We start from the raw sequence: 26,284 nt of genomic DNA, 5'->3' as shown, positions 1-26,284 counted from the left end.
CTGGTGTTGGATTTCATTCTGGTCCTACAGGAATCTCCTCCTGGAGCTATAGAATACCAATGTAGTTCAGGCTACAGATATCAACAAAAGGTCACTGTTGCTTCTATATAATCTGTTGAACTTGGTGCTCTGCGGGGCACTATACAGAAGACATACAGAGAAACCCAGTAAATGGTTTTCCAAGTCAATGCACTATATTTGATAGATAATACAGCTGAAGAAGACTTCTATGACCTGAACTTGGATAGCCCTATAACATAAACAAGTGAATTTTCCTGAGGTATATACAACTGAAAATTTCCTACTTTGCACTATCAGGAGGAAGATAACAAATATTTAAAAGATTAATATAAACAAATATGAAAGATTAATTATGTGCCAGGTGCTTTTTGGCACATCTTATCTCATTTAATCCTCACAACAATCCTGTCCACTTTTTATAGTTAAATAGCTAATAAATGGCAGAGCTAGGATTAAACCTATGTCTAGCTAGCTGATCCCCAAATCCACATCCTTTCCACTAAACCACACTACCTCCTGTCTACTTCACTTTGATAAATATGCTTTTAAAATTCAAGGAACTAAATGTAATGTGGTATACTGGATTGGATCGTAGAACAGGAGGTAGACCTTAGTGGAAGAACTGGTGAATCCAAATAAAGTCTAGAGTTTAGTTAATAGTATCGCACCAACATTAATTTGTTTGGATAAATGTATTATTACAATGTAAGATGCTAACATTAGGGGAAATTAGGAAGAGAATGTATGGGAAAGCTTTGTACTCTTTTTTTAATTGATTTTAGAGAAAGAGGGCAGATGGGGGAGAGCGAGAGAAACATCCATTTGCTGGCATATCAGGACAATTCAATAACCAACTGAGCTACCCAGCCAGGGCTTCTATACTCCTTTTTTTACCTTTTCTGTAAGTCAAAATTCTTCTAAAGTAAAAGGCATAAATTTAAAAATTCAAGGAAGATATGAATCTCAGATATTGTCCTGAACCTCAAAATCTAACTGGGCATTTCCAAGGGGGTAGAAACACATGGTTTTTTCCATGATTATGAATTTTAAACCTACCAGAGAAGTCGGTGCTAGCTTCATTACGATTGTACAAACGTAAATTAAGTACAAAATCCAAGGACATTTTGGTTGACCAGCAATAAAATGCAGCCTGTCCAATGAAAAAGAGAACTTCACCAAGTTCATCATGACAGCAGGTGACCTAAACGGCTGCTTTAGAATATGCTGAAGTAGGCAGTTATGGGTAATTGCGAAGCAGAAGCAACACGAAGCCACCCTGAAATAAAGGTAAAGATGATGTCATTAAATTGTTGGATTTTGAGAAAAAGCACCATCAAGTGGACCCAACCGACTCACGGTAATCAGAGAAACGGAGATGGGTTCAACCTTTTTTGAGCTAAGACCTTACACAAAAAACCTGAAAGTAAGAGACATAACTGCAGAGCAGCAGACTCCACCCCCAGGCACTTCACCTCAAACCAGAGGGCAGTCTTCCATCTGTCCATGCTGTGGAAAAGAGCTGCTGATCCTGCACTGATCTCCCCAAGACACCTGCACGCAGAGATGATGTTTTTACCGGGAATGTCATCTCCAAACAACTATTCATACACTTACATTAAAAAAAAAAAAAAAAGTTCGTACAGAAGACTTAAATTTACATAGTTATCTAAATCTAAAGCTTGGATCTTTTCCACCCTACTCACCCTGGATAAGCATGGTTAAATATTCTATACGCTTATGTTAAACTCAGCTGGACTGGCAGCCTTTCAGGTGACTTAAAATGAAACACATTTTTTTGAAACACACTTTTTGTTTTTGTCTTCTCCTTGGGCTATCTGTACCCCTTCCTTTAAGGTTCCGAGCCGGTTTCTCTCTTTGTCATTTTAATTTACTGTCACTGCTTCCCGCTTAGGACATTCCCTAGTGCCATCCTATTATTGACCCTTTTGAATACTCATAATAAAGACGTCAGAAAGACGGGGGGGAAAAAGGGGAGTAGAAAGATAGGGAAGCTTCTGAGATGTCTTTGAAATTCTGACATCTGAATACTGACGGGGGGGTGGGGAGGTGTCTCTTTGTTAAAGAGTTTCGCATGCGGACCTTTAGGCCACACAATTAATATTCCCTCTGGAATCGCGGGGACTGTCTTTGAAAGAGTCTGTTGTCCAGTTTTCAGGCCACATTAGGTAATTTCCCACCCGGGAACACGGCCTGAAAAGAAGGTCGGTGTTTTCCTCCAGGTGTAGGTGCCCGGGGTCAGGGGGAGAGGGAAAGGCGAGGGGTGGAGAGGGGGGCGGGCGGGCGGCGAGGGCAGCCGCCGTCCCCGCCCCTCCGCGCGCCAGGCAGCCAATGGGGCGGCGCGGCGCGGCCGGCGGCGGCGGTGCCATATAGTATGCGGCCGGCCGCGGAGTCACGCTGGGGGAGCGGCGGCGAGCGGCGATCCTTTTACACTACTTTGCTCTAGCAGCTATCTTAATGGTGACTGCGTGGCCGGGGGGAAACCTGATCGGCCAGATCCAGCCGAAACCGGGAGGGAGGGAGTGGGCTTTCCGGAGGGGGGGAGGGGGGAGGGAGACGAAGAAGGAGGAGTAAGAGCGGGGGAAAGAAAGAGGAAAAGAGTGCGAGGGAGTGAGGGAGGGAGGAAAATAAACAACAAAAAATGTCCTCTTCCTCCCCCACCGGGCAGATTGCAAGTGCGGCGGACATCAAGCAGGAGAATGGGATGGAAAGCGCCTCGGAAGGGCAGGAGGCGCCTCGAGAAGTGGCGGGGGGCGCGGCGGCTGGGCTGAGCCCCCCGGCTCCAGCCCCTTTTGCCCTGGAGCCGGGGGACGCCGCCGCCAGGGTGAGAGGAGAGGAAGGGGCCGCGGCGGCGGCGGCCGGAGCGGCGGCGGATCAGGTACAACTCCGCTCGGAACTTCTGGGCAGGCACCAGCACGCCGCGGCCGCCGCCGCGCAGACCACGCTGGCCTTCTCGCCCGACCATGTCGCCTGCGTGTGCGAGGCGCTGCAGCAGGGGGGCAACCTGGACCGCCTGGCCCGGTTCCTGTGGTCCCTGCCCCAGAGCGACCTGCTACGTGGCAACGAGAGCCTGCTGAAGGCGCGGGCGCTGGTGGCCTTCCACCAGGGCATCTACCCCGAGCTCTACAGCATCCTCGAGAGCCACAGCTTCGAGTCGGCCAACCACCCGCTGCTGCAGCAGCTCTGGTACAAGGCGCGCTACACCGAGGCCGAACGAGCCCGCGGCCGGCCGCTGGGCGCCGTGGACAAGTACCGGCTCCGCAGGAAATTCCCCCTGCCCCGCACCATCTGGGACGGCGAGGAGACGGTGTATTGTTTCAAGGAGAAGTCGCGCAACGCGCTCAAGGAGCTCTACAAGCAGAATCGCTACCCTTCGCCCGCCGAGAAGCGGCACCTGGCCAAGATCACCGGCCTCTCCCTCACCCAGGTCAGCAACTGGTTCAAGAACCGGCGGCAGCGCGATCGGAACCCCTCGGAGACCCAGTCCAAAAGGTGAGCGCCAACTTTCCTCCCCCTCCGCCTTCGTCTCCCCCACCCCCTTCCCAGCTTTCTTTTCCTCCTAGCGCTCGCAAACATGGCGCTTACCTTCCCCACCAGCCTGGTCCGGCTGCCCACCTCTCCCCGCCCCCCACCTCTCTCCCGGACGGGGAAAGGGGGGCGGCGGAGGCTAGGGGCGGGGGAACCTCACTGCTTACCCTCCCCCCCAGAAGTTTCTCGTCGCCCGCCTAGGTCTCAGTCCCCGCCCCCACCCCGGCTGGTCACTGCTGCCCCGTTTCCCACCCCCATCTCTCTGGCTTTGAAGTTGCCACTCTCTCCCTGGTTCTGGCGGGGCGAAGGAGCGTGTGCAGGCGCCGGGAAGGCCACGCTCGCTGCCACCGGAGGCCGGCGGAGGTTGCCAGCGCCGGGGGTCCGCACGTCCGCGGGGTCGCACCCTCGGGGCGCGCGCGCGCCCTCCCCGACCCCCAGGAGGCCGCTGCGCCCCCCGCCCCCCCCCCCTGCGCGTGCGCCTGCGGGAGGTCGCTCCGGCCGCTCTGGAGCGCGGAGAGTGTTGGTGGGGGCTGGCTGCGCAGAAGGGGGTCTGGGGCCGTCGAGGTTTTAAATGACAGAGTTAATCATTCACTCTGCCCGCCGAGGTTCCCTTCGCGGCCGCGGCAACGTGGGGTGCTGGTGCGGCTCGGCTCTGCGGTGTTTTGAAACCTGATTCTGAACTCGTTCGGGTCGGGTTTCAGTGCCGCTGGGGTACTGGGGCTGGAGAGCTGCTTCCTGGGCCCCGTAACACAGCGTGGCTCCCGCCTGGTACGGCGGTTGGAGGAGGGGGCTTGCGGCATAAGGACAGCAGGGATGAGTGGGGGTGCTACCAACTCCGCACCTCCAGAGCGCCCACCCTGGCGGGTTTGAACTTTTTGACTGGCAGGGGTTTTTTTTTCTCCGACTGGTAGGATATAATCGGGCTTTCCACCTCTTTTGTGGGTTCTCCCGAGTTAGACACCTGGGGTGTGTGTGTGTCTGTATTTTGGGCGACGTAAAGTCAGAAGGTCGCCTAAAGAGGTGGTGTCTCTAGCCCCTCGGGGATAGGAGAGAGAGAATCCAAACGCAGCGCTAAGGTTCTGCTCGGGGAAGACATCTGGGAGCCCGGGAGCCTGCCTGGCCCGGCGAAGGTGCTCGCCGGGCGCATTCCAGAGCCCGCAGCGGCCCGCCCCCGCCCCTGCGCTCCTGCGGGGCGCGCCGGCTCCGAAGTTCCTATCCCCAGGTGGGGAGGGAGGCGCTGGCCGCAGGCCGGCCTCGCGGTAACCAAAACAAAACGCGCGCTGCGACCTGCGGGCACCCTCCGTCGGGCCTGCCAGAGACTCGGAGGAGATGCACTGGTAACGCCACGCCACCTGCCCCGGTTCCCGTTTGAAGCCAAGGATCCCGGGGATTTGGGGACAGAGGGTGGAGAGCGGGCGCCGGACGCAGGCCAGCTGCCCTGCAGCCTCCGCTCCCGGGCGAGGCGCGTTCCCTGGGTCTCCTTCACCACATTCTCTCTGCCTCGTTCCTCCCCCAACCCTACACCCCCGCCCCGAGCCCAGTTGCCTGGTTTAGGCCCCTCTCCGGATCTACCTCCTACCCGTACCCCCGGTGAGTCACCCTCGCAGACGGCGACGGCGGCTCAGCCTCAGCTCGTAAATCAAAGTGCTTTCTGCGCTCCTGGCCCCGCAGCCCAAAGCCCGGGTAATCCCCTCCCCTCGGCATGAAAGCGAACGACCGCCGGGCACTGCAGGGATGTCGGATCTTCTGCTGGGCCAAGTCTCGCCGCGCTTCCAATCTGCCATCATCCTCCCCCGCCCACCCTCAGACCAAATGGGAAACCCCCACCACTACCCTTCCCCAGATTTGTTATTCCCCCCAAGTCAGGGAGCTAAGAAACACAGTCCTGTCTGGAACCAAAGGACCGAGGGTGCTGGGGAGGAGTCTGGTAGTTATTGGGCAGCTGAGTGACCCACCCTTTCCCTCCCACCTCACCAGGGCCCTGGATGGTGTATGTTAAATAGGCCCCTATGGCTTCCTTTGGATTCAAGGGCGACTGCACAAAGCGGTTCTTGGGTTGAAAGTGCCTTTCCTACAAGGCCAGCCACTTTGTTGAATGAAAGAGTTGTCAGTCTTGTGGAGTAGAAGTTTGGGAGCAGGTGAGAAAATGATCTCTTGTTAACTAACTGGCAAACAAAACAACACTTTCCACCTCCTGCTCCTTTGGCACTTTCATTTACCTTCAAAATTACACTAATGTGAATTGGTGTAAAGGGAGGGGAAGGAGTTCCTAAACAGGAAAGACCCACCAAATCACTTAATGAGTTTTTTCTGTGGTATAGATAGTGGCATATTTAACAGTGAAGAATAACTCCAATGCTATAAAAACAATTCTCCTGTAAATCCTATTACGGTAGTTGAGTTTACATCTTCCCAGATTTTCTGTCTGGTCAGAATCTGCTGAAAGGCCTCATAGCTTAAAGAAAAGTAAAAGATTTCCTGCTGTGCTTTTCTTAAATGCTGTCTTCAATGGGGTTAGAAGCTGGTTTTCCAAACAAATGGCACTATGTAGAATGTCAGCCTCCTGACCTTCTTAATGTCTTGATCTCCCCCTCAATGCAGTGAGTCAGACGGCAACCCCAGCACTGAAGATGAATCCAGCAAGGGTCATGAGGATTTGTCTCCCCATCCACTCTCCAGCTCATCCGATGGTGTCACCAGCCTTAGCCTTTCCGGTCACATGGAGCCAGTGTACATGCAACAAATTGGAAATGCTAAGATATTAAGCTCTTCCGGAGTTTTGTTGAATGGAAGCTTGGTACCTGCAAGTACTTCACCTGTCTTCCTTAATGGTAATTCTTTCATTCAGGGACCTAACGGAGTTATCCTTAATGGACTAAATGTGGGAAATACACAAACAGTGTCATTGAACCCACCCAAAATGGCATCAAACATTGTGAGTAATGGTATATCCATGACTGACATACTGGGCTCTACCTCCCAGGATGTGAAGGAATTCAAAGTCCTCCAGAGTTCTTCAGCTAACTCAGCAGCCACCACCTCCTACAGCCCCAGTGCCCCTGTGTCGTTCCCAGGGCTGATCCCCAGCACTGAGGTGAAAAGAGAAGGCATCCAAACAGTGGCTTCCCAGGACGGAGGCTCTGTCGTGACTTTTACTACACCAGTGCAAATTAATCAGTATGGCATTGTCCAGATCCCCAATTCCGGAGCAAACAGCCAGTTTCTTAATGGGAGCGTTGGATTCTCTCCACTGCAGCTGCCTCCTGTTTCAGGGGCCGCTTCACAAGGTAAAAGTCTCATTTGGTACTATAAGGCACCAGTAATGTTTAGCCAGCTGCTGTAAGTGACGCACTTGGTGAGAGCTGCGGATTGATGTGACTGTTCAGGTACCCTATTGGCGGCCACAGCTGCAGAATGGCTGTGATTTGTTTCTCCTTCACAACGTCCATGTCATACGCAGCTTGCCTGGTTCCCTGGCATCATGGGGATGGGCTTGTATTTCCCTAACAACTGAATGGAAAAATACAGTTCATAGCAAGTCTTTTGAGGTCTGTGAGTATAGAAATATGATAAGTCAATCGGTGCTTACAAAATAACCCATTGTTTGACATTTTAAGATTAAAAATTAATAACATTGCTAAGAACACAAAATTAGTGAAGCAGTTGATAAGAATGTGTCCACTTTACCTAAGCATTATTTACTTGACCAAAAAGTGTTTTAGAAGAGCAAGACTGGATCAACTGTGTGTGATTCGTGTTCCTTCTTTAGCTAAGACTAATAGATCTAGAGACAGACCAGAAGAATACGTGATGGAGGGTCTGTTGCTCCGCATGTCTACTCACCTTCTAAATGCAGGTTTATTAGTGAGGGCAACCATAAGCCTCAATCTATGCGTTTGTGGCTTTACTAAAGACAATCTGCTAAGGAAAGCACTGATCTAAACTTGGGGAAACCGGAAGCTGATATGCCAGTCCTTCACTGACTTTAACCAAGTCTGGATGGCTCTATGTCATTTTTTTCTATATAGAAACAGGAATGGTTAGAATGGCGGTGAAGTTTACATATCCCCTTGACTTCAGGCGTATGAGATGTTAACGCATGTTTACCTTCCTGCCAACAAATCTGAAAGTACAGATTGTTTTACCAACACAAAATAAGTAATTGTTTGCCTTAAAGGTCAGCTTCCTATAAAATGGTTTTTATTTAAAAAAAAAAAAATCAATTTGTAACAACTGTGATCTACTTTAGCTTATTTGAGGCATTAATGGAAAAATTATTATGGAGTAAATTCCATTCAGTACGTTTGTTTCTCTTTAGGTAAAATGGCAGTAAAACAACAGTTCTGCAGCATACTATTTATTTTTTCATTGTTCCAGGTTATGGAAAGGATTAAGCTAAGTCACTGTCCAACATAGGACAAAAATATGAAAACCACAGGGAAACCCAAAGTGCTTAGTTTTATAATAATTTAATGTGGATTTAAACTCTTTTCTTTCTTTAGGAAATTTCCAAGCAGTATGTAACATTTTAGAGTACATATTTGACCAAAAACCCCAGTATATAGATTGGGCAAGGAGAAAAGCAGAAATATTTTTCACATGTAACCTAGAAAAGTGCTACCATAGAAAATTATTGCAAACTATTGACTAATTTTTAAAATGGGGTGTTTAATATGAATAAGAATAGCATTTTCAGTTTAAAAAGCTAAGCTCAAATAACAGAGCTGTCAGTCCTTAGACTGTCTGGGTGACTTGAAGGTTTAAGTTTAACCAGATGGGTCCAGGAAGCAATGTTTCTTTATAGTAGTTGTGGATTGAAGTTCTTAATAGAGAACTTGGGGATTCAGCCTTTCTCAAAAAGAGATACCTGAGGCTTTCTTAAAAATATCTAGACAAGATAATCTTCCTATATAGGTGGAATTTATATGGGAAAGCAGAATATCTACATCTTTTTCTCACTTTATAATCTGAAAAATAAGGGGTTTTTTTCTTTTATTTTACCATCATTACAAAGTTATACTTTGTACCTGTATCATTTTTCAATTGGATATTTTAGCTGATTTTGAAATTATTGTTCAATTTGTAATTTAATTGTAGTTATATTTAAATGTCAGCTTTTAGATCACATCAGCTTTTCACCTTTCACTTATATAATAATTCCTACACATTCAGAAATACTACTTTATATTCAATAGCAATTGGGGAAAATGTCACGTTTATGTTGTTTATGGCTCTATCAAAAAATAACTATTTTGTTCACATATGCACTGACAATTTCACAACCACATAACACAAGAAAATAAACATTTACTTCAGATATTTTTTGCTACAGTTTAGCAGTCAACAGGAATTTTGAGGCATACTTAAGTTGAAGATAAACGTTTTCAAATAAAAACCTTTTCATTCATTTGGCCTAGAACAAACATTTGTTAGGGAAGAGCCCAGACATACATAGAAATGTTTTTCTTAACACGATTATTTCCATGATGAATACTTTTGGGTGGTTAATTTTTTTTAAGTTCAAATATAGTGCATTTGTTTTCGTTTCATTTTATTTTAAAGACATTCTTTTGCATTGAGGGTGCTTTAAAATGTTTGGAAAGACATAAACAGCCCTGTGACATGGATTTATCAATATAGGTGGTAATATAATCACAATTACTGTAGTATTTCAAAAACAAATGTTTTAGGTGAATTGCCTTTATTATTGGACTGTTTTCTCAAAATAGTAAAGAGTTTACTGAACATCTAATTCAAAATCAGGGTAAACAGCCCTTCTGAAACTTCTGTCACAGAATTCCCCCAAGTCCACTTTTCTATCGGTGGCAAGATAATTGCCATCCTTTCACTGTGCCTATGTAAAGACTCAGAAAGAAAAGGGTTTTATTTGACGGTGGGAGTGGGGCTAGGGTCTGATTCATTGACATTGACTGAATTACTTGATTTGAACATCTCAGCTTTCTACTTACATTTCTTTTTCTACTTCTGGTCTCTGCAGACCAAAATAGCAAGAGCCTCAAAAGACTTAAACCTTTCAGAAAAGCATTAGCTCTAGTTCTTTATATTAACCTATATTTTTAAAAGCATGTTTCATTATTATCATTACAACAGTGAAAATTCAGAACTGGCCCAAGAAAAGAAAAACAAAACCTACTGAATGTTTTGTTGACTTGACATTACTTTATGGTTAGTTTGGCAAAAGTTTGCAACTTGTCTGTACAGGTTTATATGGTTAACATTAAGCCCCAGGGTAACTCATTTTATGTGGCATTTTCTACATTTCCATTTATATTTTATGTGAGTTACTGAGCTTGTCCTGAACAAAGGCATTTTATTTTGCATTTGTGTTTTCTAGTTCTAACTGGCAGAGTTAGCAATAACTATCAATTAATTGAAAGATAACAAGTTGGGTCTTATGGAAATTAATGAATATTCTTTATGAACTAGGAACTTGACTAAAATTAGATCTTGGAAAAGATTTTTTTCACACTTGGTTTCTAAAACCAGTAGTTCTCACTCCCACTTGGTCATCAGAATTCTTCAGGGAGTTAAAAATGCACCTGTTCTAGGACTTACTAAGCCAGATTCTTAGGGGAAGAGCCTGGGAATCTGTAGTTTTAAGTGCTCAAAGTGATTTTTCCTGAACCTGAGGAAAATCATGTGTGTAAAAAAGTAACTTTTTTTCTTTCCTTATCAGTTTAATCAATGATAATCTGTACTTTTTTTTTTTTTTTTAGGTAATATTTCAGTAAATTCAAGCACTTCAGATGGGAGCACATTTACAAGTGAGTCTACCACAGTCCAGCAAGGAAAGGTTTTCTTGAGCTCCCTTGCGCCCAGTGCAGTGGTATACACTGTTCCTAATTCAGGCCAGACTATAGGATCTGTTAAACAAGAGGGCTTGGAGAGGAGCCTGGTATTTTCTCAGTTGATGCCTGTCAATCAGAATGCACAAGTAAATGCAAATCTGTCCTCTGAAAATATCTCGGGGAGTGGCCTCCATCCACTTGCCTCCTCATTAGTTAATGTATCCCCAACTCACAGTTTTTCCCTGACTCCCCCTACCCTACTAAATCCCACTGAACTAAACCCTGACATTGCTGATAGCCAGCCAATGTCTGCACCTGTGGCAAGCAAATCTACTGTGACATCTGTCAGCAACACTAACTATGCAACTCTTCAGAACTGCTCCCTTGTTACTGGTCAAGATCTATTGTCTGTCCCCATGACCCAGGCTGCCCTTGGGGAAATAGTTCCTGCAGTTGAAGATCAGGTGGGTCACCCCTCCCCAGCGGTACACCAGGATTTTGTCAGAGAGCATCGGTTGGTTCTGCAATCAGTAACTAACATAAAAGAGAATTTCTTAAATTCAGAGAGCAAAACCACAAGCAACTTAATGATGCTGGACTCCAAATCCAAGTATGTCCTAGAGGGCATGGTTGAAACTGTTTGTGAAGACCTGGAAACAGACAAAAAAGAGCTTGCCAAGCTCCAAACTGTCCAATTGGATGAAGATATGCAAGATTTATAAACTTTATCTCCCCCCCCCCTTTTTTTTTCTGGCATCAGCCAGCAAATCTTTCCACGAAGCCCTGAGGACATAAAGCATTTTCCCATTTAAAGGGAAACACTAGTTTTGCAAGTAAATGCAGTCAAGAGACTTTGGATTGATCTGCATGAAGATCACAGTTAAATATACAGGAGTAGAACTGCATTACTGCAGCCTTTCTTCACATATGTTCTCTTTTAAATAGATGGAGACAAAGGAACAAGATGGAATATATCAAGTCAAAGTGTATCATTTGGTTGACTTAATATAATTCTGAGGTCAAATGGAACTTGATAGTTTTTTAAATTAAAAATGTATGCACCTAACAAAATTAAGTATCACTGCAGAGCATTAGAAACAATACAATCCCTTTTGTTTACTTTTACTCCATGGGCATTGATAAGGTTCAGTAGCATAAACGGTACTCGACACTATTCTAAGGGTATATTTTTGAATATTTGCATTTCTGTTTTTCAGCATTTTTGTGAAAATCTTGGTTTGTCTCTACACATTTCCAAATGTGATTGCTAATAGTTCTGTGTGGCTGAGAAAGTTTGCAACTCCACTAAAAACTCTGAAACAAATTTCAGTATGAGTGTAAATATATTAGTCCTATAAGCAAGGATTTGAGTAATTACAGTGAATTTTATTTATGCTGTATATGTTTCTCTTATACTTCAGACACTATGAACTGAAAAGAAAAAACGTTTTCTTACTGTTTAATTTATTTTTATTGTTTGAACAGGAAGTGAACATAGTTATTTCCAACGAAGTTTTACTTTTTGTAGGATTTTAAAAGTAATGATTTTTATCAGGAATCTATTAAGGTCAATATTAATAACACTGAAACAGGAAATCCAACTCCCAATATTGGAATTTTGGTACCTTTTTTCACATCGTTCTTTATTTAGCAGCTCTCTGATTCATTTAAATATGTTTTATATAGAATTCTATGTGCCTTTTTACCTTGTGGCCTTTTTATTATTCTCACTAAGGTACAGGAGTGTCAACAGAAGCACTGATGGCTCTTTTCTATTCTCACAGGGTTAATTTCACCACAGAATTGCTTTAAATTCGAAGAACTTAAGTTTCACTTTTATTATCATGTATAATGTTTATAATGCAAATGGATGAACAACTAATTATTGCTAATGCTTTTCATTACAATGAAAATAACAAGCATAGACCATGTAGAATCAGTTCTGTAGGCTATGAAAACAACCAATTTAAAGTAAAGAAAGAGTATGTAGAGCCTATTGAGCGGAATTCCGTCGTGTTGAAACTTAGTTCTAAATGTTTTGAATCAGTTGTTACGTTATGACATATGGCTGTTGTTTGCACTATATTATCATGTCTTTAAAAGTAAATCTTTTGGGGTTTCTGGAAGAAGCTTGTTGGCTAATGTGAGCTGTGGTTATAGTTTTTATCAGGACTCTGAACACAAGTTGTAATAATGCAAATGCCTTTATGTAGTGAATATAAAGCCTCTGGTCTCTGCAAAGCAAGAAAAGTGGGGAAATGGTCTCAGGATGTCACCACATCTTGCTTGCTTTCAGATCAGAACAGAGGATCCACTCTAGATCACTACATGCGGAGCATGCTGAGTAAGGGCCATAGAGGATTTAACTTCTGTTGTTACTGCAAATGGAAGGTGGCAGGCATAGATGAAGAGCCCTATGAAGAATTCCTCTCCCATCATTTTGATAACTTAGATCCAATTTTTTTATAGAATTGGGGACTGTTCCTAAACTGCTGAAACTACATGTTTTTCATTTGTTTTTTACAAAGTCAGGTATTTTAAGAGTTCTGTTCCACTCCACCACTACTTATACGGCTTGTTTTTTCTTTGGGTGTGTGCTGATCATGTTACTGAGATTAGTTACATGGTGTAGTTTACATGAAAATGATGTTTTCCACTTGATTGCTGCAGATATCAAAAGTTTGTTAATTATTTAAAAATACCCATCCAATAAGGGAGGTGGGAAGGTTTTAAAAGTTATGTATGTTATACATACATAACTGGAGAAGTTTCCTATGTCTTCCAAAAATATAATCAGCCTCTTTTATTCACAGTTCTTCCTCTTTTTTCCCTTAAAGAAAAGATAGCACAAAACTTAAGACTTACCTAGGAAATCCATTCATACTCCCAACACAATGTAATTATAACCCTACAATTACTACAGGTAGCTACACAATATACCAGGTAAGAATCAATGCACATTATAAAGAACTTGTTGTTCTTTTCTGTTCTTTCAGTAAAATACGGGCCAGTTGGTATATAGCCCATATATATGTGAATGAAATAAGATAAACCCCATGATCTCCATGCACAGAATTGCAAATGTCTTTTGCAATACCAAGGGCCAGACTCAGAACCCTTGGAGTTCATGTGGCAGAACTTCTCTCTTACATAAACCAATGCTTGAAGATGCTGCAAGTGACCCTCTAATGGTCCCCACAGAGGAATCAGAATAGGGGTAAATGACTCTCCCTGCAAACCCCAACCTCTGTTGCTGGCTGTGGGATTTTTGGTGTGAGCCTAACTATGCACTCTTATCAGCCAGAATTTGGCATTTAGCTCTTAGTTACATCTAGTAAAAGACAGTCTATTGTTTAAAGAGAAGGTGCATTTGTTCCTCAATCAAGCAAGAGCACCTGTGTTGTACTGCTTTATAGCTCATGTATATTTATAGTAATGAAAAGACGAATTGTACACGTTTCAGTGCCTTTCTTGTGTTACGAAAGGCAGGTAGACACTATAGCCATAGATAAAAATCCGTAGATAAATTGCACACTGACCTTAAATCACCTTGTATATGCCCTTCCATCTTGCATGGTAAAAGTTGGATTATTGGGCATGTGTTGCAGCCTGCCCTGCTACATCTTAGACAAGTGTGCATTAGTACATAGCCAGAAGTTCTTCATTCTTTAAAATGTTTTTCACAGATCATCTCATCATAAGAATAGAAATAATTCAGGAAAACTGTGGGGGAAAGAATTACATTTTACAAAAGATGTTTCAAAGCCTTCCTAGAACTTAGATGATTAGAGCCTAACATTTATTTTGTATCTAATTGATACATCATGTTGATTTAACATTACAACTATACATTTTATTAATCAAAATTATATAGCATGTGACTCTTTTGGCTTTCAGGGTTCTCAAAAAATTTTATTCTTTAGTTGCATGTACTGTATGTTTAGAGGCAACCAGTTATATACTCAATATGGTTTTACTGTGCCTTACACAAAGAGAAAATCTATACAGAATGTATATCATGGGATGGGGTAACAAGAGTCTTTACTGCACTGTTAGGTGATGGCACACAGAGCATGTCCCAGAACATTTCTGTGCTTAATTACCCAACCAAAGAGATCTAAAGTATGTATGTTGTACTGTAATAGGGGTTTATGCCTGGACAATTAAGTGTTTTATTTGTTTTCTGAAATGATGTGAACTTATTTTTCTAAACACTATGCTAAATAAACTTTATATTTATACATACCTTGTGCTGAAAGTGATTTTTCCTTGAAAAAAGCAACAAAGGAAAAAGAAAAGCAAAAACCCACACAAACATTTCATAGACTGGCAAATATAAAGACAAAAGGAGTCATTTTGGGAAAATGATCTGTTGGTCTCTACAAAATTATGTCATTCACTTAACTGTACTGCATCCTCAGAGCTAAATGATTAATTTAATTTCCTGTTTTCTTTAAGGAAAGAAATGTTTCTTACTCATTTGGGTACCCCAAAATCTGAATCTGGTACTCCAGAAGGTCTAATGAAATTAAATTGAAAGGTCCAAAGATCTTTCCATTCCCAATCTTATTGAAAGAGCTCAGTATAACCCACCTTTTAAAGCACTCCCATTAGCCAAAGTCTGGTTTACTAAACAGTCGGGTCCACCAGTGGTTTGACATAAAGTTAGGGACAGAACTGCATTACTGAGTATGTAGAAGACTCGCCTTGGTACGGTTTGGTCCTAATTTTAAAATTACATGGTATCTGATTTTGTATGCCTCCCACAATGAAATGAAGAGGAGACTAACAATTAAGTAGAACTGTCCAATTCTATTACAAAACTAGTTAAAACCATCAAGTTAATTTCAGATATTACTCCTAGGTTTTTTTATGTTCTTGTCACTCAGTTCATTTATTTAGTTTAGCAATTTCCTATGTAGTTAAACCAGTTAAAGTGAATAGTGTCTCAGTAAGTGAGTATAGGGTCAGAGTATTATGAAGTGATTACATTTTATAACATCTTAACCAAACAAATATTTTAAAACATTTGACAAGGTCACTGACCTACTTCAAACATTTTTTGGCTCCTGGAAAACTAGCAAATCAAATAAAACCCCTCAATGGGAATTTGAGACCTTCAGCTGTATGATTGTATCTCACTTTTCCAGTTTCTCTTAAGAAATAATAAATGTGGAAATTTACCTCTGCACATCACCATTGTCAATACAAGAGCTAGTAAAGTAAGTAAATAAGGTACATTCAGTCAGTGCTATAAAGTCAACAGGGTCATAGGATTAGGAATGGGGAATGGTAGAGATGGGGATATACATTAGATTGGTCAAGGAAGGTCTCTGAGGAGGTAACATTTCAGCAGAGAAGCTTGAATGATTGAAGGGAGCCAGCCAGCAAGACCTAGAAAAGAGCATTCCAGACAGGGAACAGCAGGGCCCCGGGGGGGAGCAGGGCGGCTACATCACAGTGTTAACTCGGGGAGTCCTGTGATAGGGGACCCAGCCAGAGAGAGAGGCAGGGATCACATCACAGGGAGAGCTCTACTGTTCGGTGCCAAATAGTTTGGATTTGAGTCTAAGAAGTAAGGGAAATATAACATGATTTACACTAAAATATCGCCAGGCCTATTCCTTGAAGAATGGCATGGTAGGAGGCAAGAGTGAAGGCAGGAATTTCGAAACTATGTCAGGTTGTCCTAAGCTGTTGGACAGGAAATACTTGAAGCACGTGTAGCAGTTTGTCCCCAAGTGTCTCCAGAATTTCATGCTCTCCAAGCTTTCTATCTACTATGCCTCCTGCTGTTAACCAAAGCTGCCGGCTTCCTGCTGGGATTGTCCCAGCCTGAACCTGTTCCCTGAACTCCAGGCTGATAGGTTCAGTTCCCTAATGGATATTTTCAGAATGACTCCATAAATGCAATTTTAAACTATTATTGCTCTAAGCCTGTTCCCCTCTCTGTATTCCTCATTTGTGCAGCATTCACTCGCCCATTGGCCAAATAAAAAATCTGGGCTTCGCCCTGGAGTCGTTTCCCTTTCTTCCCACCTCCACCAGATGACTGTGTATTCATGTCTTCTCTTTCATTGTCTCGAATCAGTCCCTTCCCCTCTATTTCTAAGGTTACTGCTATAGTCTAGGCACCTAGCATTTCTCGACTAAATTATCACAACAACCTCCTACCTGGTATCCCAATGCCCGGTCCTCATTCCAGGCTACATTACAGCTATATTCAGATGGAACTTTCAGAATTCAAGACATTATCCGAGCCTTGTTTTCCAGTTTAGAACCTTCAATGGCTCTCCGTTGCCTTTGAAATAGCATTTAAACTCCTTAAAATACAAAGCCCCCCAAACCCAGGCCCTACCTCTCTGTCCAGTTGCATGTGTATCCATGTGAAACTATTCCCCAAAAGGACCAGGTTTTTTCTAACCACCCAATCTTCAAGACTCCCTAGAGGTCACATACTCCAGGAAGCTCTGTCTCACCCCCGTAGCCATGCCCCATTCTGGGATCAGACAGGGATTCATGCCCTCCTTTAGCGTGGCACTTATCACATCACTGTAATTGTGTGTCTGCCGTTCTACAGTTTCACCTTTTTTCTGACATTTAGTATAGTAGAGCATAGTAGGCACTTAAATATTATTTGTTAAATGGATAGTAACTCTTAACAGTCATTTATCCCTTTAAATCATTTTACTTGCTATGGATTAGGGAACTTCATGGCTAAACTGGTTAAAGTATTATCCCTATTTAGAACACAAAGTAAATACATTTGGGAGTAGGGCCAGAGAGTGGTTATGTGAATCTTCTAGCATTAGTGGATGGTCTTTGTAGTAATTATTTTTCTTACTGCTCCAAGGTTTTTTTCCACTTATTTCCAAATGGTTCCAGTTGATAGAGGTTGGCTAAAGTTTGACAGACAATTGGGCCATTAGCAAAAATGTACTCATTAAGCCTTTTTAGATCAATGCTTCAAAACAGCAGTGATGTACAGAAAAGTTATTTATAATTATGTATAGATATACTTTCTAAAAATACTCTCTCTGTGGGTATAGTATTTGAACTGAGCAGATGTCTAAAGAGGCTATGAGGAACAGTAAATGGGACACAGAGTCTAGGCATCAGGAAATCTGGATTCTAATTAGTCTTTAGATGTGGGAAATACCAATTCACCTCTCTGGACCTAATTTTTTCCCATTGAAATGGGTGTGTTAGCTATGATTATATTTGAGGCCCATGTAGCTATTTAAAAAAAAAAAAAAAAAGTTAATAAAATGCACTCCCTACCTACAGGCTAAGAAGACCAGATGAATTACAGAGTGAAAGTACACTGTGCCTTGCCAAGGGCTACAGACATAAAAATAAAACAATTGATATTGAGTCAACAAGCTGTGCCCCCTAGAATTACTTAGAAGTTGCAGAGCTGGGTGAGGCAGGTCTAGCTTTGCCCTCTCGCCTTCTTCACCTGTATCTACCCTGTTCCCTAAGGGGCCTGCCCTTCTCTCAGGTGTTGCCCTACCTCCCTAAGTGCCTTAACTGAGAGTCATCCTGGTCTTGGTGGTCAACAGTTGAAGATATAATGAGCCCAACCCCTCACCCCTGGGAAATTTGCATTTCAAGGATCGCTTTTGAAGACTCAAAGGAACCAAGCTGTAATCATGGATAAGTTACAGATTAATAAAACTAAGCAAAGTGTTCCCTATTTCTAAGAGCGGCAAGCGTGTGTGTGTGTGTGTGTGTGTGTGTGTGTGTGTGTGTGTGTGTATTTGGGGGATAGGGAGAGAAGGATGGGTGATCGGAGGAAAGGAGAGAATGTCCCCATTTTCCCCTTCTTCATGTGCTCCCCTTTCCTGCTGGGTATCAAGGACCAGCCAGTGGAATCTAAGCTGTTGGATCCTCTGACAACAATGAACAGTGTTTTCCCCACAGCCATCTTATCTAGAGCCTTCAAAATTTTCTTCAAGAGGATTCCTGTGTTGAAAAATCATTTAGCTACAATAAAACCATAAAAACTAGCCATCGAGAAACAAAGGTTGCTCTGGGATTTTGTGTTTTTATAATCCTCCACCAGAGGGTATTTTTCCCATTGCTCTTCGGAGAGAGTGGAAGGGAGAGAATCTCACATTGATCCGTTGCCTCTCCCATGCCCTTGGCCAGAATCAAAACCGGACCCTTCAGTCCACAGGCCCTAACCACTGAGCTCTAACCACTGGTGCTCTAACCACTGAGCCAAACGGCCTAGGGCTTGTTTTGCTTTTTAAGATGTGCGCTACATAGGAGATGTGCTAAAGAGAAACCCAAAATATGCATTTGGTTGAAAATTAGGAAATATAATACAGGTTTGTATTTCTTTTTATTTAATTAATAAGTACACTGTTACTGTGTTCTTTAACAGATGGATGGCCTTCAATATCTTAGTACAAATGTATTAGCTCTAAGAGAACTATAGTCTCTACCTGAGTGGCCATAAGCCCTACTAAAAGGTGAGATAATTCTATTCCCAAAAGGAAGGAGGGGACAAGAGACACTGGGAGTCAATTAGTGGTGTCTGCCGTTGTATTGAGCCTACTTTCTTGAAGCCCATGGACTATCCCTTCTAGATGACAGAATGAAAGTAGTCATATAAAGGAGCCAGGAAATGCCATTTTCCCACCACAGATCTAAAGGTTCAACTTCCCATTAGGCTGATAGGCATCATCTTTAAATCACTATCCTCTCCTATCTCCCTAAAAAGTTTGAGGCAATGGCCCTGGCCGGGTAGCTCTGCTGGCTGGAGTGTCATCCTGTACAACAAAGGATTGTGGGTTCAAGCCCCAGTAGGGGCACATTTGGGAGGCAACCAGTGGATGTTTCTCTCTCTCCCTCTCTCTCAGATCAGTGAAAGGATATCCTCAAGTGAGGATTTTTAAAAAAGTTTGAGGCAATGCACAATTCCTAGTTTAAAATACAACTTGAAACTGTCATTTTTTTTCATTTATTTTTTAATTGTTGACAGTATTACAGATGTCCTCCATTTCCTCCCCTGGCCCCTCTCTACCCAGCCCCCACCCCACCCCAGGCCTTCACCACACTATTGTCTGTGTCCATGAGCTAAGTATATGTGCATACATGTTCTTTGGTTAATCTTTTCCCATCTTCCCCACACCTCACCCCTCTGAGATCTGTCAGTCTGTTTCATGCATCCACATCTCTGGACCTATTTTGTTCATCAGTTTATTTCATTCATTAGATTCCACATATATGTGAGATCATGTGATATTTGTCTTTTTCACTTAGCATAATAATCTCCAGGTCATCCATGCTGTCGAAAAGGGGGGGAATGCAGACTGGTGCAGCCACTGTGGAAAAGAGTATGGAGTCCCCTCAAAAACTTAAACATGGAAATGCTGTTTGACCCAGTAAACCCACTTCTGGGAATATATCCTAAGAATCTCGAAACAAAAATCAGAAAGAATAGATGCAGCCCTATGTTCATAGCAGTGTTATTTACAATAGCTAAGAAACTGCTCATTTTTAAATATTCAAACTTATTAGTAATAAAATTTAAAAATGTAAGCTCATTGAGGGCAAGGAAGTGTCTTACCACTATTGTCAGAACAATGTCCCACACTTTAAGTGCCTGGAAAATAAATGTTATATGAATGTATAAGATGCAAGCTTTAAAAGTGAGCTACTATTATCTCCTATTATATTATTAAAGATTTAAAATAATAATGATGTTTAATGCTGATAAAGATGCAATAAGGCAGACAGTTTCACAGATTGCAGATGAAGTATAAATTCAAATAACCTTTCCAGAGGGCAATTTGAAAAATTACAAATACAAAAAGAAACAAATGTTTATTGATCTCATAGGCAAAATATAGAAATTTGTTAATACATTATCTTAGTGAGGTATCAGAAAGTGTGCTCTTTCATATATTATTGGTGGGAACCTATTTGGAATAACCAGTGTGGAGACATTCTGGGAATGCCTAGCATTAAAAAAAAAATGCACATACTCTGACTCAGTGTTTCTCTCTAGAGATCTATTGTACATATATGGGGTGGGCAAAAGTAGGTTTACAGCTGTGAGTACACAAAACAAGAGTTTATTCTTGTATTATTTTTATTAATTATTGTATTATTTCCCATACCAACAACTGTAAAGCTTTTTTTGCCCCACCCTGTATGTGTGCCTTCAGACGTGCATATAGACAGCGAGCGGGTTTCTTTAAAGGGGGCAAAGGAGGACACGCGCGCGTGCACACACACACACACACACACACACACACACACATACACGGAGAGCCTGGGGGAGAAGAAACGTGATGAAACAAGACTGAGGACAGGAGGTAACTGTTCACTTTTATATCCTTTCAAATTCTTTAGTTCTTTTTACCATATATCGTTTTTTCCGCAAAAGTAAAAAACTTTAACTGTCCTTATTAATACTCTATGACTGTTCAATTGCCTATCTAGCAATATATCTTAAAGAAATACTTTGAGATACAAACAAAAATTTATGCCCACAATGCATCAAAAACTTGGATGCAACCTAAATGTCCACTACTATGGGAACAATTGCAAAAACTATAACTATTTATTAACATCTTCAATGATACTGGAAATTGATATAATGAAAAACCAAGGGGGGAAATAAAGCTCAGTGAAAAAGATCACAAATACATATAATAGCTGTTGCCACTGGGGAGTAGCACTATGAATGTGCATTATTCTGTTTCTTTATACTTTTTTGTTTAGTATCAGTCAGGGCTTCTGATTGTAAGTGACAGAAACCCGAATCAAGCTAGCTTAATTAAAGGATATTTATTGGCTCACTGAACCAGTTACTATTGTAGAACTGCCTTCTCCACAAGCTTTGTAACTCTGTTGCCTGTATCTCCTGGATTCACACTTTTCCAGTTTTGCCACTAAAGAAGCAAAGAATGTTCCCCATTCTTTGGGACAGGCTAGGGGCAGATCCAGCTAAAGGAATCCAAACGAAAAATTTGCATTGGCCCACTTTAGACCACAGGTCCAATCATTATCCAATTACAGTAGCCAGGGTGGTGGTAGTGAGACATGTGAGTCGTCAGCTTGGGTCAGGTATCTACTCTTAGACCAATCACTGTGGACGGGAAAGTAGGCTCATGAAAGAAGACAGCACCAAGGGGAGGTAAGAGGATCTGTTCTGCTTGAGTCTGGGGCCAGTCAGGGCCTCCCACATTCCTCATGCTGAACAGAATTTAAAAACAAAATAGCAGCACCCACTCTGGCAAGACGGTTAGTGTGATGAGGAGTGTGATGTACCTAGAAGAGAGCTAGCTGCTGGGCCATCAAATAACAACTGTCTTAACCAATGTCACCCCAATAGATTTAATGAAAACATTTTTTAAAAGATACCAAAAAATAGCAACTGTCCATTGCACTGAGCATTTTAATGAGCATGTTTTACTTGGATAACCAGAAAAAAGGTTTTAAAGTGAAGAAAAAAACACCACTTCCTTCGCCCTCCCTCTTGCCCTGGGGTTCAGTCATGCCTCTGGAATACTTCCTTCCAGGCCTTCTGATTACTTGAACAAACAACTATATTCACCTTCTGATTAGAAGTTGAACTCCACTTTGCCCTTTCTGTACACATCACTAGACTCCTTTCTTAATAACTTATTATTTCAATGTTTTGAAAAAAATTATATAATGTGCTCTATTCTCTTATGACTCGATTCACTGCATAGTGTTTCTTTTATTAATCCAACAGTACCAGGCATTGAAAACATGTAGTTCATTAAGTATCAACCCTGCAAAGTTTATATTATTTTCTCCTATTCTACACATGAGGACACTAGGGCTCAAAGAATTTAGGTACCTTGCCCAACCAAAAGATGAGAAATGGAAGCTTTTGGATTTGAAGCCAGATCTGCCTCCTCTTTGAAAAGCAGTTTTCGGTCTAGAAAACTATTCATAAGGATCATCAGCACATAACAGTGGGTAGAGAGGACCTGCTGCTTTAGGAGTCAGGCAGAGCCCATGCCATTTCCAGGGCTGCTGCTGGCCAGCTGTGAGGCCTTCTTCAACTCACATAACTACCTCACTTTCCTCAGCCAGAAATAGGAAGAGTGGTCCCTGTCCTATTTACCTCACAGTGTGATTTAGGCGATTTTTATAACCCGAACACTTCTACAGACATGCTTCTGCAGAAAGTCCTTTCCCATGGCAGCAGAGAGAAAAAGATGGGCAAAGCTTTTTCAGGTCCTGAACAGATCCAACAGAAATATTTTTGACAAAATGGTGGGAATCACTGGTTCCAGAGTTGAAGTAATCTTTTCCAAAGCAAACTGAGTTTGAGAGAAATAAATGTTAAGACTATTAAGATATTCGCAAATAAAGCATATATTCATCTAAAGTTAAAATTTTATACAAAATATAATTGTCAATGTGGTCAAATCCTGAATATTTGAAGTTGAATATCAGAGTTGGTAAAATTGGAGTGTGTTAAAATATTGCTGTAATTTATACTCCAATAGATTGGAGTACAAATAACTTACCTAGTTTTAAAATTATTGAACCAAGAAAGAATGAACCACTCCTTCCAATTATATTCAGCCCAGAACATTGCAGGCTTGGAGTATCAATTGTGTTGCTTTACCTTCACATGCTCAACCATTTGCTTCTAAGGCACATCCTCTGTGCGGAGGTGACAATGTGAGACATCCAACCTCACCAACACTCTGTACCAGGACCACCAGACCCTCTGAGTGCCAGGCCACCAGGTCAAGACTTTTCTTGCCTTGGGGCAACTTACATCTGGAAGCTGTTGGTGTACTTTCCTACCGATTGGCTGCCATCAAGACTATGTCAGTCCTTCAGAAATGTTCTAATAATGTTGAAACACAGAAAAGAAAATGTTGGTACTCCAGAATTTCAGCAAATCCACTCGTCTCACTCCCACCTCCCCTTTCAGGGTCCAACTCTGCAAACCAAGGGCTCCTTATAAGTAGCCTTTGTCAAGCCACAAAAGATCCTGTTATACCCTTTCCCTAGAGCCCAGGGGGGGCCTACTTGACATACATCGACATAATTATGTTTAGCTTCTCAAGTAATACTTGAGAACAAAACACAGCAAGGAGAATCTGCACCAAGGGGTCTTGCTGTTTTTAAGCAGAGCCCATGTTTAAATGCAGCTTATTTGGCTGAAATTATGTCTAACCAGGCAAGTTCACCACTAACATAGTCAGGCATACACATAGGTGTATATACATGGACACATGTGTGTGTACGTACACACACACACACAGAGTTAGGTTTAGTCCCCCAACTCAGATCCATAAATGTTTCTATGATTGTGTATATCTAATAGTTCTTACTTAGAGAATTTGCCAGAGTCATAAGAAAATTTGAACATGTTAAACATTTTTGTGAATTTCACTATTACAACTATAGAATCTAATTCAGCAAACAAAATTTAGGGTTATGGGGGTATCAAAATTTAACAAGATAGTTTCTGAGACTTTAATTAGTGAAATATAAGAGCAAGTAATTGGCAAACTCCAGTATCTTTCTGAATATATCAGTCTTTTGGACTTTCTACCCTTTAAAGCTCCATTAAAACTCCATTTGTTTAGAATGTCTAGACTCATAATTGCTAAAACATAGCAGACAGGTATGGGCTTTGGATCCGTAGTCAGCAGATCTGGACTTCAACCCAACTTGTGATTTCTTGGAGGTGGATCATCCCAACCTCAGTACATGCTTCATAAAATTGTTGTGAAGATTAAATAAGAAAAATAAAATAACAGTGTCAAGCACCCAGTAAGTGCTTAAAAACATCAGCCACAGCACCCAGCTGGCGTGGCTCAATGGTTGAGCATTGACCTAGGATCCAGGAGATCTCAGTTCGATTCCCGGTCAGGGCACGTGCGGGGTTGCGGGCTCCATCCCCAGTGGGGGTCACGCAGGAGGCGGCCGATCAATGACTCTCTCATCATTGATGTTTCTCTCTCTCTCTCTCCCTCTCCCTGCCTCTCTCTGAAATCAATAAAGATATACTAAAAAAATAAATAACTTTAAAAAAACCATCAGCCATAGTAATTACCATAATCTTTTGTCAAATTTAATGGTGAGATATTTTAGTTTTACAAACTATACTTACTACTTACTGCTCAAACCTGTGCCACTGCCGTCATTTCTATACTACAGCAAGGTATTTACACTGTTCTTTACAACAGTAGGTAATTTTCACCTCTCTTAGATACGTTCAATGTTCTAAAATGCAGAAAGCAAAAAATAATTCAATTGGGAAGACTCCTCTCCTGTTAGTATTATGATATTTAAACATTTAGCTCAACTATTGATTCTTTCTGCATTTAAACCAATTTTAGATGTTAACAATGGCTAATCTAATTGCTAGCGACCCTTCAATTAACACATGAACACAAATCATGGACATCAAGTACATATTAAAGTCAAATAACAGGTACTTCTTTTTTCTTTTAGTTCTTTGAGGTTATTGATCAAGCCCAATGTAATTTCTCTTTCCAAATGGAATTCCGGCTCTTATGTAAGAAAGGGGAAGTAACGACATCCCCTGGACCTCCCTGGCTGGGTCAGGATGTCGATGGAAAGGAGGAAATGAAAATTAAACATCCCAGCTAAAGCATAGATGGGAAGCCGGATAAGCTGATCACTCTCTATTTTGATTACGATGTTTGCTAGGGCTAAATGCCTGATCTGTGTTTGGAATTGTCAGTTCCTCTGCTAAAAAGAAAGTAAATGAATGATCCCATCAACATTGTGATGTGGTTGAGATTTATCTGCATGGAATCTCCCCATGTTTGGGATATGTTGAAAATCTTGATCTATTTAAAAGGTTCCAAGTTAGCAGAACTTAGCTCCTTGTCAGCACTCAGAAAAGCCTTTGAAATGGATAGGAATGGAATACAGGCAGACTGTAAAACAGACCAAAGCATCCTGTGAAATCCCAGTGTCTTTTCCACAGCGGCATTCCCCTCCCGTGGTCACCCTGTGCCCACTTCAAGGGAGAGCTATTCAGGAAATCAGAAGCTGGGAGTTGGTGTCTAGTGATGCCTACAGCATATTTGCTAGGATGTGAGTGACTTTCAGAGCTTCTCTCTCCTCAGGCATCTTCCTCTCCACCCTCAACTGGTGTGAACTGGGCCAAGGTTAAGTTGATGGAAACGCTTCACCGTTTCCTCCAGCTTTTCCAGCCCTGGTCAGCACAATGCTGCTGTTTATATTAGGTTGATTACTGTATCATATTATTCCTCATTCTTAACCTCCACGAGTCATTCCTAATATTTTACCAAATGCACTCATAAAATGGGGTTAATCACATTTGCCTATTATAGTGGACAGTCATGGCTTTTGTCTTAACCTTCAATAAAAGCATCTGAATCCCCTCTAAGGGATACAATTTCCCTGCTCAACCCACGGTGTCGTCAGTGCTGATGCCCTCATTTCCAGCACTAAAGATGGGGACATGTATCAGGATCGACGGAGCCAAAGCCTGGAGTCCCACTGCCCTCAGTCGTTGGTCCCAGCTCGTATCATTCTATATAGCAATGACTTTTGCCCTCAGGCCAAGTTAGAAACATCATCTCCGAAGAAATGTAGGTAGTATGTGTAGTGTATTTATGCAGTAACAACTCAGAATACAGGTTTAGAGCACCAGCGAGATCCCACTTTGCTGTGGCATTTGAGGAGAGGCTCAACCTGACCGCCTGCCCCAGCACCCTAAAGTGAATCCTATCATTCACATTTTTACCCCAAAACGCAAAACCTACCTCTAATTCAGGGTCTGAACAAAGAAAAGCCCACCCAAGCCACCTATATCAATCAAATTTGTCCTTGATTCACAAAAGGATACGTAAAAAAAACATGGATCAGTAGGAAATTGTGTAGCTCAAGTAAGAATA

At 42.2% G+C, this 26,284-nt stretch overlaps 1 protein-coding gene across 2 annotated transcripts; it reads left to right on the top strand.

Annotated features, from left to right (window-relative positions):
* Window positions 1–2,444: 2,444 nt before the first annotated feature.
* On the top strand, window positions 2,445–14,617 carry SIX4 (SIX homeobox 4). 2 transcript variants are annotated; one of them, XM_081115915.1, is made up of 4 exons: window positions 2,445–2,499; window positions 2,708–3,531; window positions 6,169–6,854; window positions 10,305–14,617. In XM_081115915.1, exons 1-4 carry the CDS (start codon window positions 2,497–2,499, stop codon window positions 11,096–11,098), a joined length of 2,307 nt encoding a protein of 768 aa, XP_080972041.1. In that variant the 5' UTR covers window positions 2,445–2,496; the 3' UTR covers window positions 11,099–14,617. The 2 variants fall into 2 exon arrangements, with proteins under 2 accessions (XP_080972041.1, XP_080972040.1); XM_081115914.1 differs by lacking the exon at window positions 2,445–2,499 and having other exon boundaries at window positions 2,626–3,531.
* Window positions 14,618–26,284: the final 11,667 nt, after the last annotated feature.

This window comes from Miniopterus schreibersii (genome assembly GCF_964146895.1).
Source record: "Miniopterus schreibersii genome assembly, chromosome: 1".
Lineage (NCBI taxonomy): Eukaryota > Metazoa > Chordata > Mammalia > Chiroptera > Miniopteridae > Miniopterus > Miniopterus schreibersii.
Note: the sequence above shows the minus strand (reverse complement) of the source record. Positions and strands in the feature narration are given on the sequence as shown.

What these genes read in the sequence shown, in the direction of transcription:
- SIX4 (XM_081115914.1), top strand. Translation starts at nt 2,681, where the DNA reads ATGTCCTCTTCCTCCCCCACCGGGCAGATTGCAAGTGCGGCGGACATC. An exon ending in TCGGAGACCCAGTCCAAAAG is followed by an intron (nt 3,532 to 6,168) that starts GTGAGCGCCAAC and finishes CCCTCAATGCAG; the next exon opens with TGAGTCAGACGGCAACCCCA. An exon ending in TTCAGGGGCCGCTTCACAAG is followed by an intron (nt 6,855 to 10,304) that starts GTAAAAGTCTCA and finishes TTTTTTTTTTAG; the next exon opens with GTAATATTTCAGTAAATTCA.